Below are 15,489 nucleotides of genomic sequence, written 5' to 3'. Positions count from 1 at the left end.
GTTCAGTCTGAAGCATCCTAGTTGTTTGTGTGTATGTGTGTGTGTGTCAGGAGTGACTTGAGAAACTGCAAGTCACTTCTGGCATGAGAGAATTGGCATCTGCAAGGACGTTGCCCAGGGGAAGCCCGGATGTTTTGATGTTTTACCATCCTTGTGGGAGGCTTCTCTGATGTCCCTGCATGAAGCTGGAGCTGACAGAGGGAGCTTATTCATGGTCTCCCCAGGTTGGATTGAACCGGCAACCTTCAGGTCAGCAAACCAGCCTTCAAGACAGCAATCCTGCTGGCACAAGGGTTTATCCCATTGTGCCACCAGGAACTCCAAGCATCCTAGTATCAATCAATCAATAATTTATTGCAGTTATAAACCAACTCAAAAAGAGAGAAGACAAGTAAAAGGGGCAGAGAGCCAAGTAAGAAAAAAGTGTCCTGTAGATTTGCTTTCAGCTAAAGTGAATAGCATTAGTCTAAATCAGTGTTTCTGAAACTCTGCGGCTCCAGGTGTTTTGGACTTCAGCTCCTATAATTACTAACAGCTGGTAAGCTGGCTGGGATTTCTGGGAGCTGAAGTCCAAAACACCTGGAGCCGCAGAGGAGGAGCAGAGCTTCAGAAATACTGGTTTAGATGAGTTGATCCAGTGACCATGATTCAAATTTCCAGAAAATAATACCTGAATGAGCAGTTTGTTTCTTGGCCCATACATCCACCACCATTTTGCATCTGCTTAAACTTACAGAACTAGAAAGAGCAAGTTGTGCATTTTAGGAATAATGCACGCCACATGTGAAGCATGTGAGTCCTTTTGGGTGAGAAGGGCGGGATAGAAATGGTGGAAATAAATAAATAATAAATAAATGTTTATGGATTCTTCATGCTTCCAGATTAAGTTAAACTGTAGTTCTACATCATCTGGTACATAGACAAAATAACAGACATATTTTCATGATTACTTATTTTATCAATCATCTAGAAAAACTATGTTTTACATTATTTCAGTTGAATCAGAACAAGTGTGGCACTAAATATAAAAAAGAGATAAACTGGTTGCTCTTGACTTCCATTTATTTCCCTATAGATTGCAACCAGTGGGGCTTGTAGTTCTTTATGGAGCATAATTACAATTTGATTTATAATTTAACTTCCAGGGTACCATGATATCTGGAGAACACTTATTTTAACTGATGCTCTTTTATTCTCAGATTTACTAATTTATGAGTTAAACTATTTGTGAGTTGTTCCTATAATACAAAGCAGAGTTATTGGTTTGGGTTTCATTACTAGTAGTTATTTCCCTTGGTGTTTTTTTTTTTCCTTTGGGAGAGGGATGGTGTAATAATAATAAGAATGAAATTTGGTGTTCTGTGTCTTAGCATGTCTTAAGAAAGGATATAGATAAAGTGAATAACATATATTTACTTCATTTATGACTGTCATTGATGTAAAGCAAAGCAACAAATAGAATTTTAAGAATACAAACGAACAAAACATACTCAGTAACAGTTGGCATGGCTTCTTCTCAAAGAAATCCTGACTGACTTTCCTTTTGCTGTTCTTTTTAAAGGGTATTAGTGAGCATTAAGGGATGATTAAATTGTCTCTTCAGAAAAAGTTCCTAAATATATTTAGCTGTCATGACAGAGAAGACCAGGCATTTTTTGGATTAACAACTGATCAACAAGAAACAGTAGAACATTATTTTTCCCACAATAGAGAAAAATATGTGTTGGTATCCTCTAAAGACTTGTGATGTGTGGAATTAATCTAGAGTTAAAATGGGTGGTGAAGTAGCCAAGTTTCTAAATTGCATACCAGGATGGCAAATATACAATATACAGCGGAACTTCGAGCTTGGGATGCTTTGCTTTACACCAATGACAGTCATAAATGAAGTAAGTATATGTTATTCACTTTAATGGTATGGAAACATACTTTTAACAGTTGTGAAAGTTGCGTCCCTCCACCCCCCAAGAAAGATACTGCTTTCAGCCCTTATGAATTCTGTGGCTGACCTCTGGAACAGGTTCATAGCATTTCAATGCATTTGAATGAGGAAGTTTACTTTGACATATGAACAAATAGAGTTACGGGCTTGATCACAGAACAAATTAAACTCGTATGTCAAGGTACCACTGTACAAGCAAAGTTAAAAGTAGCTCCAGAAGATATTTCCAAGTTGGGTGAATGAGCAATAAATAAAATAGCAAATAAACCCTAATGCAAGTTTGTGCAAAGGGATATATACTGGAACAAAACAATAGTCACCCCCATTCTATGTATCCACTCATGAAGTCCAAAAGAACAGATGTGACTCACTCATTGAAAGTATTTTCTATATTTTTCATGGCAGTGAAAAATGCATATTCAACTCAAGTACATTATAAGAAAAGCAATTGATTTTTGAAGTCCATATTGCAATACTTCTATATGATTCTTTGCAAACTGTTAGATAGAATTCTGCCCAGCTGCTCTGAAAAAAGAACAATCTCACAGGACAGTTGGAGATGCAGATTCAGGCAACCCAAGTGATCAAATGGTTTAGAGCTCTTGTTCCTGTTTTTAAGTTGAGATGACAATCTGAGGTTGAGGGAAGAATTATTGTTTATAAAATTATGCATGGTGTAGAGAAAGCAGATAGATAAATAGTTTTCAAAAAATAATGCAACGGTTTCCGTCTCCTTAAAACACAAATTGTGGGGGAAATTAGCAAATAGATGGTGTTCTCTATCTTCATTCTGGTAAGGCTTTTAGCTCAGACAACTTAATGTAAATTTCATGGTCACATTTCACCATCTAATAAAAATGCAACTGAAGTTCTCTCTCTCTCTCTCTCTCTCTCTCTCTCTCTCTCTCTTTCTCACACACTCACTCACACACACACACACACACAATCTTCTAGTAGAAAAGAATCAATACTTTTAGTTAATTATTTTTAAGATATAGATTGAACAGGTTTTATATATGCAGGCATACAAATACAGTAAGCCTCTTTTTACAAAGTGTTTTTACTCCTCCCAAACCCTGCTTCATTTTCTTCTCTACCTCTATTTAGGTGAAAGTTGTTTGTTTGTTTTGGCAGCATCAGCATTGGAAGGAGGATGAAAGAGAACTGAAGAAGCACAGGCATTAGGTGTCAGGTTGTATCAATGAAGCTTGAGCTGGTAAAGAATAGGATTCTGCTGTAGCCAATCCTTCTGTATCCATATGGGACTTTTTATAGCAGACAAGGTAAACAACAACTACTTCCAGAGTTCCTTACACAGACTGTGAAAAGCACAACAGAGATAAAAATGGAAAGCAGATAAGTCTCCATGATATTTTTAAAAATAAAATAATGGCTCTGTAGCTTGGCCACCACAACAGATATCAGAAAAAATAGGGGGGGGGGAAACCATTCCTGGATGCACTCCTCTGGCTGACTAGAAGTAGTGGCAACTACAAGCAATGGCTGATCCCTTTCCCTTTGTTGATGAGTGCAGGAAAAGAGTAATGGCAACAGTGTCCAGATTGGACAGTGGATCAGACTAAATCGGACCAGATCTACTATCCAAACTGTTTCAACGCAATGGGATACGCCAGGGTTTCAAGCAAACTCTGGTGTATCTTCTGACTATGCACAAAGTGGGACAAAGTTGCTTTGAAGGAAAAACAAACAAAACCAGAATACTCCTCAGTGTGTCATGAAAACATTTAGAGTGAGTCCAGATTTTTTTGCAAGTTCCAACCAGTTCTTAGTGACTTCAGTGGTGCTTTCTTACAGTAAAATGAGTATATATTATAGCCTAAAGGGGAAGTCTCATCTAGACTAGAGACCACGTTAGAATTTAATTTGTGATGAAAATGCCTTAACTCAAAAAGATCCCCAGCCCTTCCTCCTATTCCAGTACTGCCATCATCATCATCATCATCATCATCATCATCATCATCATCATCATCATGACACATTTGTACCCTGCTTTATCTCCCCAAAGGGGACTCAAAGCGGCTTAACATAAAAGCATCAGCATAACCATTTAAAATATACAAATATACAAACATTATAACAGGATTAAAAATAAACATTATGTAAAAATTCCCAGTTAAAAATATTAAAACAAATTAAAAGTTAAAAAGTTAAAAGCCACAGCGCCCCCTGAATTGCTCTTAAGAACCTTCATCTTTTAAAGACTATCTAAATAAAAAGGTTTTAGCCTACCTCTGGAAAGACAGCAGGGAGGGGGCAATTCTGGCTTATCTGGAAAGAAAGGAGTTCAACAGTCGAGGGGCAGCCACAGAGAAAGAGGGCCCATACTCTCCCACCAATTGTGCTTGAGATGGAGGTGGGACTGAGAGAAGGGTGTCTCCTGAAGATCTCAGGGCCCAGGCAGGTTCGTACAAGGGGATACGGTCAGTGAAATAAACTGGACCTGAACCGTCAAGAGATATGATCTAAAATGATCTTTTAATATTTTTATCACATTATCTTGTCAAGTGAAAAAGACATATCTCTTGAATTCCAGCTGCCTTGGGAAATGTATCGCTACATCTTCAAGGATTCCACCTGCTAAAGGAGGGAAAAATTAAAAGAAAACAGTCCTTGTGGTATATCAAGTGAGTCTTATTACATGAATGTTCCATATCTCCCAGGAGAGAGAACAGAAAAAGATTGCTAGAAAAATTAGAGTGTGCTCAGGAAGTTAAAAGACTAACCTTTCCACTAAAGTTGCTCTCAACTGTAGTTACAACTGGGAAATCTCAATTTGCATTAACAACAACAACCACATCTGTAATTTGCTGACACTACAATTTGCTTTAAATAGGCATTAGGCCTTGGGGAGATTTTTATGGTCTGGACTAGATTGGTGTCAGTAAACAGCAGCTGGTATTGCTTCTGCTGTGCTAAGATTACATTCTTGTTAGGATGAATCGTCTATGTTATAAGATAGAGGAAATTTAAAAGAAAACTATTAGTGCTTTGTCTTTCCAAGGCTGATTTCAGAAGACAGGGGAGTCATAGTTGTTTCCACTGATTCTTCATTACTTCCTGTTGTGACTTATTTTGCTGACATGAACCTGGTAGGATGGAAACTGCACTGGCTTAGCTTCTTCCGATACTGAATACTTTTCAACAAAATGAAAACCAGTGCTGTATGACTAAGAAACATCAGACTATGATCAAGATGGTCATAGTTATAAATGGGCAAAAAAAGACAAGCTTGAGAAGCAGCAGCAGTTTGCTTGTGCTTGAACCTACAGAGTGGGGTGATTCTTCCTTTCCCCTGCTCACATTCTCACTGAGTGGAAACTACTTTTAGACTTTTAACTCAGTTTGCAGAAACTGAAGTAAGCTATGGACAAAGGGGGGAAATTGGAGGAAAAAAGAGAGACTGGAACATTTCAAAACTGGCCTAAAAGGTAGGATGATGGAGGGTTGGGACAGTTGTAGGGCACCTGGGACTGTAAATACTAAAAGGGCAACTCCTGCAACACATTGACTTTTATCACATGATGCAGCTGTCCTGTGTCATTAACACTGTCAGGGTTAGTGGCCTGAAGTGTCATGCAACTGTGATGCCTCAGCAATCCCAAATACTCACGTTTGCACTTCCAATTGAGTGCCATAACTACTTTCTCACAAATCCATTGCTCCATTTTAAAAAACGTTTTGTAATATTAAGGAAATTTTGAAAATCCAAAGAAGTGTAGCAATTTTTGTAAGTCTTTTACTGTGAGGAGAGAGTGGAAAAGGTGGACAATGATGTCACTTCAGTGCCAGCATGCTGGCACCAAAATGGTTGGAGATCTTCAGGTTGTAGCACCATGCTGTGACCAGGAGCAATTAACAGGTCTATGGGCTTGATCTTAATGGGATAAAGGAAGGAGAAAAAACACTATGCCTATGTTAAATTGTGATAGATCCATCCATGTGAAGGGTGCTTAGTATTTCATTTAATGAGACCTCAAAGTGCTGAATGTGTAAGGCTTATAGCAATATTTATAGAATTTATAGTCGGTTCCTCTGCAGCTATAGATAAATTTGAGAAGCAATAGCCAACATGCATTGGGCTACACTTCCCTCCCAAACAGCTGTTTCTTGCAACCTTCTAAAGCAAAGCTGAGATTAGCAATTCAATTCTTTAAATGTGTGAATGATGCCTTGAGAGTAGTATGGTTCCTATGGAGCTATTTAGTTCAATATCTCTTTGCTGCGGGATTTATATACCAGTCTAACTGATAACTCCCATTAATCTGACAAAAGATAAGTATTTATGGCCCCATTTAGCTAATGTGACTGCTATTCATAAACATAAGCATCTTGTGGAAGCTCCTCTTTTTTTGACAAGCAAGCAAAACATCTAAGAAATGTGTTCCTAGGTTATCAAAAGTTTGTGTGTGCTTCAGGGAGCTAAATTATCACATTATAAAGCAGAAATGGAAGAGATGGAGAAGATTTCTCAGTGGAGCTGCATATTTGGAGTTTATGAAAGTTTTTATTTTTTCAAGGACCAAGGAAATTGCAAAACCATATGTGGGATGCTTTTTAATCACTTATTTTATTAGTATTATTAGTTTGATTTATATAAGAAAATGACTTACTTAAACCACACAAACCAAATGAAACCTATGGAGTTAAGTTAAGAGCTAACAAACTGATAGATGATGGTACTACACAAGACTGCAAGAAAATTAAAGCAATTGCTGGGAGTTTTTCAGCGTGATCAAGACATAACAAAATTGATTTGTTTAGAATGTCTCTGGTTCTTTAGTCATCTAATATATGTTGATACAGATGTCAAGTGGTGGTAGTTAAGCTTGCTTGGAGTGTGCATTGAAAATTCTCATTAATGTCACTACCTTATCCTACCACTGAAATGTAAATTAATCTAGTCCTGTAGGGGCAGGTTAGAAATCTCAAATCTGTTGCGTATTTTCTGACACCAATAAACATGTGGACTTGAAGTGGGAGGCTGAACCAGGAAGGAAGGAAATTTAAAGGTATAAAAATACAAAAAGAATATTTGTTAGCTCAGACTGCACAAATTAGCATTGCAATGATTTCATTTAAATTATTGTGCTTATGTGAAACAGCTTACATGGTTGACAGAACTGTAAACATTATAATTAAAGTTCTCATGTAAGTGATCAGTGGTTGTCTTTTGTTAATGACTCACATGGTATGATCATGAAAGTTGCATCAGCTTTGTAGTGAGACTACCTCACTCTCAGATAGTTACAGTAAAGAGAGAGTGAATGCTGGGGAGCACATGGCACAAGGACTTTGGATATAAATTGCTGACTGAAGGAGAGATCATGGTGACAGTTTGGTTTTAACTTCAAGAAACTGAAGGGGCTGAACAGGGCTTCATTTCAAACATTGGGAGAGTGGAACTCTCCAGGGACCTGAATTTATCTGGTACTCTAGGAAGGAATGAGTTACACACTTGCACCGCATTAGTGAGTGATAGGAGGCCAAAGTCTGCAGACAGATGTGTTCAATAAGTGACTACATCATCACTTTTTCCCCCACCCAGAAAATTGCACCTTAATTATGACAGTTCTTAGAAGTTCATTTGCATTGAGCCTTCCCTCCACTATTGTAAAAAAATTAACACAAATTTAGTAAAACATAACTGATTTCACATAATTATTCAACGAATTGAAACCAGGGGTTAAAAATGTGTTGCTTTAACCACTCTGTATTATAGGACTAACACTTCCAGTATTCACCACCAAATGTGCCTGGTTACCAGGGTGGATGACAGCTGAGGTCCTCTAAGATTGCCACACCCTTCCCATACTCCCTCGACAGAGTCTACAGCAGGCCTGTACAACCTGCGGCTCTCCCTCCAACCTGTGGATTTTATAGGTCTACCAGTATATTAAAATTCCAGATGCTGGCAAAGACTATGTCCTGGATGCTCTTGAACTCTTGGTTTTAAGGAATGTGATTTCAATAACAATTGATATTACTTTTATTCATTTACTATGAGCACATTGCTTTCCTTTCCTTTATAGTAGCTGTCAGAACAATTATAATAGTATGAATAAGATGAGATCTAAGTTTAATGTACTGTTACTACTTTTTACTATGTCCCCTTTTATTTCAGCTCTTTGTTGTTGTTGTTGTAGGATATTTTTTGGCATTAGTAAACAGAAAGAGTTGTTACTTTACATTCCCTGAAGAAAAATTCTATAGAATTTTAGGGAAACCTCAACAGAGAGTGCATGAGAGTGCATTCAGGTAGCAAAAATGAAATTCACCCATCTGTACTATGTATGCAAAGAGGATGTGCCAAGAGGATATGCCTCCAACACGGCAAGTTTGCTAGTGGAAATTTCACTCTTGCTGTGATAGAGTGGCATATTCCTGTTCCAAAAGGGCAAGTGCTATAACCAGATTGTTTATTTGACTTTAATAGTACCTTCAAACCTCACAGCACAAAAATACTGCAACAGAAAGTAGTTATTGAACAGTACATGTTCTAACTGCAGCAAATGCATCCCTAATATAATTGAAAAAAGAAAAAAGGATCTTTGAAAGCCAGATTCAAGGGTATCCACAAATTTTACAATATCTTACAATGCAATTGCATATAAAATAGCCATTAATTTCTCTTCATTTTGGCTAAAGAATGTCATTTTATGACAGTTTTAATTTCTTTGTGCAAAGTTCAGTCTGTGATATATCAGAATATCTTAAGGATCTGCAGTAGATTTTCAAACATTTTATATTAATCTCATTAATTTAATCAATAAAAAGATACATTTTGAATTGCGATGCCAAATATCTGTGCCAAAATCTATATATCAACATTTTAGAACTCCTAAGATACAGTGTTCCCTCACTACTTCGCGGTTCACTTTTTGCAGATTCGCTGTTATGCGGTTTTTCAATAAACTCTAAAAGACTATTATAAATCATAAAAAATTCAATTTACTGCCTAAGGAAGGGAGGAAGGAGAAGCTAAAGGGAGAGAAAAGGAGCCCAAGCGGCAACGGGAGGTAAGGAGGCAATTTGTCAACACACGATTGGTTGATAAAGACTTGAAATAGTGTATAACTACTAAAATAATGTATAAATATTAAAATAAATATAGTGTCCCTACTTTGTGGATTTTCACTTATTGTGGGTGGTCCTGGAACCTAACCCCAGTGATAAGTGAGGGAATACTGTATTCAGAATGTTAGATGTTCTAGCTTGTGTGAAGCTTCTTAAATTCTAGCTTATATTTTAGTATTCCATTATCATGTAATATCAATGTCAGATAACTAAATTGTATGATGCTCTTGAATTGTTACAGTTGAAAACTGGAAAATGACAATGTTCTTTTGAGGCATTTAAATTCAATTGTTTGTTTTTCCTCATTTTTTTTAATGCTTACGTAATCAGGAAGTTGAGGTATGTTTGATTTTTCTTACTAAAAATTGAAAAAAAAATCTATTTGCCTAGGTGTTTTTCCTCCAAATTCTGTGTCTCATGCAATTCCTGTGCATATGCATGTATAAGTCTACATTTTTAAGTCAAAAATCCATCCACAAAACCTGGGCCAACTTATCCACAAGTCAATGTAAGTACTTATCAAAAAAAAGAGTTATAGGAGAGTACTTCCATTAGTAGAATGGGGAAGGTGAGAACTTAGTCTATTCCTGAGGAAGCACTGGCCCCATCTGCTCCCTTGGTGATGCTTTGGAGGGAAAATGCCAAAGAACTGCTATGGTTTTGTTTCTGGCATGACATTTAAAAAAGACCAGAAGTGGCATTGTGGTGGAGTGAGTCAAGGAAATGTTAATGTGACCCATGAAGGTCAGGGACTAGCTAAGTGTGGCTAGTCCCCTGACCTTCATGGGTCACTTTAAAATCTGTAATTTTGGACCCAAAACCTACCTTTTACTTATACTAGAGACCGACTTATGCATGAGTATATATGGTATACATTTCAGGACACAACATCCAACCACCAGCATAACAACAAAAACTACTGGTGGTAAGATTTCTTCTGTTTTCCTCATTATTTAGTGGACCTTAGTCCATAATAAACAAGTTGAACATTGAATCCTCAATTTATATTGATAGTTTGTCTGATTAGAGTATTGAGTTTTTGGAAGGCTTCATATTTCAGTTTTTTCAGTGAGGTGGAGATATCCTCCCTTGAATAAGAAAAACAGAAGAAAAATTCTTTACAGCATCTCCCTCCAATCTTATCTCTTAATAAGAACTAATTACCAGTTTTATTATGGCTCCCATGATGTGCAGCTGCTATAGAGAAATCCCCATTGGAATGTGCATCATAGACCTTTCAATAGTGTGAATAGGCTATATATCTATCTACTTGTCTAATTAAGCTTTCAGTTGTTATTGGAGGAGCAGACTAAGATACAGAGAAAGTGTGAATTATTGTTCAAATAGCAAAATATTTTTGAGGAAATGTGTGAAATTAATTAAGTCTAATAGAAGTTCTGCATCATATAGTTCAATATAATAACAGTTCAGGTTTTTCCCCCCTTTCCTTAACTTTACCACTTCTGCCACAATATATTCATTCCTGTCCGCAGTTTCTCTTATTTTTAGCAGAAAGCTCTTTTTATATTGTCAGTATTTACCAAGGTATTTGCTAGCCTCGCAGGAAGGAGAGCCAGGGTAAAATGTGTCATGGGGCTTTACACCATGACGAAGAGCTGTGGACAGAGCCAGAGCTAATTTAAGGTCTTATCACCTCCTCCTTTCCTCTTTTGCTCACTGAGCTTGAAGAAAAAACACAGTGTGTTTCACTGCTCACTTATCATTTGGAGACTTTGACAATTGGACAGAGGCAGTATCTTAAATAGCTGATCACTTATCGGGTAGTGCAGGGAGATGTCTGCAGATACTGATGAAAAGATACATCTCCGAGGAAAGAACAGAAGGTGATCTATGCTTTGTGGGTCATCATTCACTTCTTCCACTTCTGATTCTCAGCAGATTAATGGGATAGAAATAATAGTGGCAACTTTAGGTTGGAGCAACCATGTTCCCCTATACTTTGTTCTGTCACTGAAAGTGGGAGTCAAGCATAGTTCGCCATGTATTCTAGACTTTAAGAAAGCTGATTTTAGTAAATTTAGGACAATACTGGGTGTGGTCAGGACTACTTTAAAAAAGAAGGGAATTGATGATGGATGGCAATTTCTTAAATGTTAGATATTGAAGACACAATTTCAAACTTTTCCAATGAGCAGGAGAAATGGAAGATGTTTTAAGAAATGACATGGATGACCAAAGGACTTTTGATTGAGCTGAGATTTAAAAGGGACATATACAAGAAGTAGTAAAGGAGGAAATAACCAAAGAAGAATTCGTACAGACAGTACATGTAGGGAGAATATAAGAAAAGCTTTCTAGAGAGATTAAAAACAATAAAGAGGCCTTTTTTGTTACATCCATTACAAAAGGAAGAACAAAGGTCACAGGAGTTCATATAGTGATAACAGGAGACAGAGAAAAGGCAGAACTTTTCACCATCTTCTTTGCCTTGATCTTCCCTGAAAAGGAAAACAATGTTCAGCTGATGAAAATGTAACAAATGATGTGGTATAGAAAATACAGCACATAATAGATAAAAAGGAAATACATAAGTATCTGGTAACTCTCAATGAATTTAAGTCAATGGGCCCAGATGAACTACATACAAGGTATTGAAAGAACTTGCAGAAGTAATCTCAGAACCACCAGGAATAATCTGCGACAATTCCCAAAGTCCCAGGAGACTGGAGGAGGGCAAATGTTGTCCCCATCCTTTAAAAAGGAAAATACCAGAGGACCCTAATAATTAAGACTCAGTCTGCCTGTCTTCAACAGTGGAAAAGTCTGCTGGACACTCTTTCTCTAGAGGGCTCTCTTCAGAGTCTGTTGGACTCTCCTTCTCTGGAGATGTTTAAACAGAGGATGGAGGTCAATCTATTGGGAGTTTTGTGTGTATTACTGCATGGCAGGGCTTTGGACTGTGTGGCCCTTATGATCTATTCCAACTCTATGATTTAGTTATAGTCCAGCTACAGACTCTTTTGCTGCCCAGCCCAAGGAAAAAAAGGGACCAGGCAGCAGTGATGGGCTGAACTAAGGGCAACTTTGGATTGGTCTGAAAGTTACATCTTCACTATGCTCTTGTGACTCAAAAGAGGGAACCTCAAGTTGTTCTTCCAGTCATGAGCCAGAAAAAGAGCAATTCAGTGTTCCTATTCTCCGTGGATCTCATTTGTTCCACACTGGGGAAGCCATGGAGAAAACTAGATAAAGATCACCTGCCATTCCTGCTCTGACATTCAGTTGCTCCAAGTTTTGCAGCTATCAATAGGAATCCAATACTTAGGATAGAATTAAACGAAATTGCCTATTTTAGAATCCACTAATTTGTGTCAGTTGATCAAGAAAACTGTATCCGCTCACTTTATTGAAATACGTATCTATGTATCTATATCTATGTTTATATTATTCCTGGGATGGCCTAGATCATAAAAAGTGTAAATATTTTTTTCTGAGATACAATCATTTAGGAAAATCATTTAGATAATTTAACTAATTTGGCACATTAGAGAATTTTAAAAGGCTAAAAAATTGATTATATTTTATATTGAGGGAAATTAAAAGCAATTAAGTATAGTGGAGGTCATTTTTAGTAAAATATTTTAAGAGGACAATTTGCTTGTGGAAGTAATTTAGTCATTTTGAACTGTAAAATGTTGTGTTGATTAGTTCCACTTCAAAAACCCCTTTATTCTAAACTCAGAACTCTGAATTCATAAATTCGTAGCTCAGTAGCTGGCTGTCAAATTCTAAGAGTTGTAGTGATTGATATATGTATATAATTAAAACTATATATTTTGAAAATTAAAATTAACAATTAAAACGATAGTTTTGAATTTTAAAGAGCAATATAGAAAGAAAGTACAATAGATTGAATTGCAAAATGTATCATCTTGCTTTCTTACATATTTTGCGAATATGTTTGAAAGTAGCATGTTTTTTTTAAAATCAATTTTTGTTTTGATGCAAGAGTGTAGCAGTGAATAGGAAATCAAAAAAAAAAACCTTTATTTTTCTATCCCACCTCCATCTTCCTGTAGGGACTCGGGGCAGCTAGCACAGGGCGAAGCCCGAAAGCAATAAAAAAGAGTAAAACAGATAAAAACAACTTCTTTGAATAAGTGAAACACAATAAAATGAATACAAATGCAAAATGAATATAAATGCAAAATAATATGAGTAAAAACCCATTTAAAACATGAAATAATGAGATAAAAAGACCACCAATTTGGAGAATGGAGTAAAAAGAGAGGGCAGTTGAAACAAAAGTGCAATGATATATTTATGGTGCCTTTTGGGGGCAAAGAGGACAAAGTTTTAAGCATTCTCAAACATTAGAGTGAGGTAGGACATCCAGTTGGATCTGGGATAAGGTGGAATAAAGTGCAAAGTATAATACATTCATTTAGATAGGATTTTGATCATGGGGACTAGGTTTGATTACTTTGACTATGTAACAATGATGATGAGAACAACAACCATGATGATGGTGATGCAAAGGAAAGCTTACCTTTGATTCTAACATGTTATCTCCCTCCTTTATTTAGGATGATTATTTCAGAAACTGGAATCCAAACAAGCCCTTCGATCAAGGTAAACTATTAGATTCTATTTGTTAAACTGTATTGTGTTGTGAACTTTAAAACCACTTTTTATATTTGCCCTAGGAATAAGCAACATTTGTTGTACTTTAGAATTTTAGACATTTTTTTAAAAATTCAAAGCAAGGAAGCTCTCTTTTAGTTTACTCATCTCATATCTTTCTTTTGATTTATCACATTACCTTGCCACGTGTATGGTTTTGTAATATTGGCTCTGGCTATGGTGCTGTTCCTAAATGATATATGGTGTGAATATTCAGAATTTCCTCACTGTCTAGTTCAAGTCAAAATTTAAAAAAGTAATTGTTTTGGCTATTCCTATCATTGAGATTCAGTTCTTGAAGAAATACCTGAAAAATATTCTAGCCAAATGCCTGTCTAACATGAGGTACTGAAAAATGAGCCACATGTCTACCTATGATTTATTATGGGATTGTGTCACTGAATTCAACTGCAGTTTTGTTTGGGGCTTTTTTGTCTTTTGTTTTTAAAAAGGAGTGATTGGATATAACACAAATTATTCCGGTACTAATGATTTGGTACATCAAGATTGCTTTAGAAAACAAAATGGTTTTTGAAAGTGCTTAACTATTTCCAGTTGTGCCTTTTCCTCAAGCTAAACTTCTCTTTGATTTTTGGAGACAGATACAGATGCATAGGAGAAATGTGTTACACCATTTGTTACAGAACACTACAGCACAAATGCAAAAACACCTCTGAAATGCTGCTGATCAGTAGAAACAAAACAGAAAAGATCCTTCTCACAGATATTTGAACTCCAACAGTGACCAGACACAGGAAAATGGATCAAAAGGGACAATTTCCTGGCCTATTTCTTTATTTAGAATTTATGAAATCACTTGTGAACTAAAACACTATTAATCTGTAAAGACATAAATAAGTCTTGGGTTATTAGCTACCTAGCGAGAACTGTCCCTGGGCCAGGGATCACTCTTCTAGCCACTTCCCAGGACATACGAGCACCCAGAGTAGTCAATGCAAAAATGGAAGGAGGACTGACGAGGGATAGCTTGGCCTTAAATACCCTGCCCCCCATCATGTGATTAGGACCGGTGAAAACAACTGCCCCCAATTAACTCTGGCCTCCTTCATTGCGGCCTTCAAATACAACACCTCACCCACCCCACCCCCTGTGAGTCTTAGGCTTTGCCTGCCGGCTGCAAATGTGGCTTGACATCAGACCTTGTCTGTGCAAACAGTTTGCAGTAGTATTGTGGGAGATCAAACAGGATATTTAGCTCTGTACAAACATACTATACTAGTAATCTATATACATAGAAGTCAAGGTATGGTTGGTTGGTTGTTTGATCCACAAAGGATACTACATGGCTTGATGGATCTGGACCAAACCTGGCATACATACCCTTCAATATCCAACTTAAATAATCAAGGAGTTTGGACTAAAAAAGTGACCTGTTTTGGGACAAGGGCCCCCAAAATAAAAACTATATGTAGTGCTCGGTTGCAACCACATAAGGGCAGTGTATAGATAGAAAGGATTAACTATTGGCCTATTGTGATGTATGCATGCAGCACTCAAGAGGGCAATATATAGATACAAAGGATTAGCTACTGGTAAATAAAATGGCATTCTCAGTCTAGAGAAGCCTCACCATGAGGCAAAAAACACTGCCCTAAAGACCATATGGGCATCCACCCCATAAGAAAGTAAGCAATTTAACAAATATTTGAAGATTTATATTTTAGAAGTTGTGTGTGTGCGCGCACACTTTTGCTCCAAAGCTGAGAGTCTGTGACTTCTAAGAAAATGCAGGCTCTGATGCCATTTAGGTGGTTAGGCCACGAAAAGACCCAATATGGGATGTAGGA

At 36.9% G+C, this 15,489-nt stretch overlaps 1 protein-coding gene across 4 annotated transcripts in view; it reads left to right on the top strand.

Annotated features, from left to right (window-relative positions):
* The window catches only part of spock1 (SPARC (osteonectin), cwcv and kazal like domains proteoglycan 1), an 862,727-nt gene that overhangs the window by 220,452 nt on the left and 626,786 nt on the right, over positions 1-15,489 (top strand). For all 4 annotated transcript variants that reach the window (XR_010003848.1, XR_010003847.1, XM_062973887.1 and 1 more), the window contains exon 3: positions 13,585-13,630. Coding sequence is in view for 2 of the 4 variants with exons in the window: in XM_062973887.1 (XP_062829957.1) it covers positions 13,585-13,630 (46 nt within the window). In the remaining 2 variants the exon portion in view is untranslated. The remainder of the gene's footprint in view (positions 1-13,584; positions 13,631-15,489) is intronic.

Source organism: Anolis carolinensis, chromosome 2, assembly GCF_035594765.1.
Source record: "Anolis carolinensis isolate JA03-04 chromosome 2, rAnoCar3.1.pri, whole genome shotgun sequence".
NCBI classification, from domain to species: Eukaryota; Metazoa; Chordata; class Lepidosauria; order Squamata; family Dactyloidae; genus Anolis; species Anolis carolinensis.
This window is presented reverse-complemented; position numbering and strand designations above follow the sequence as displayed.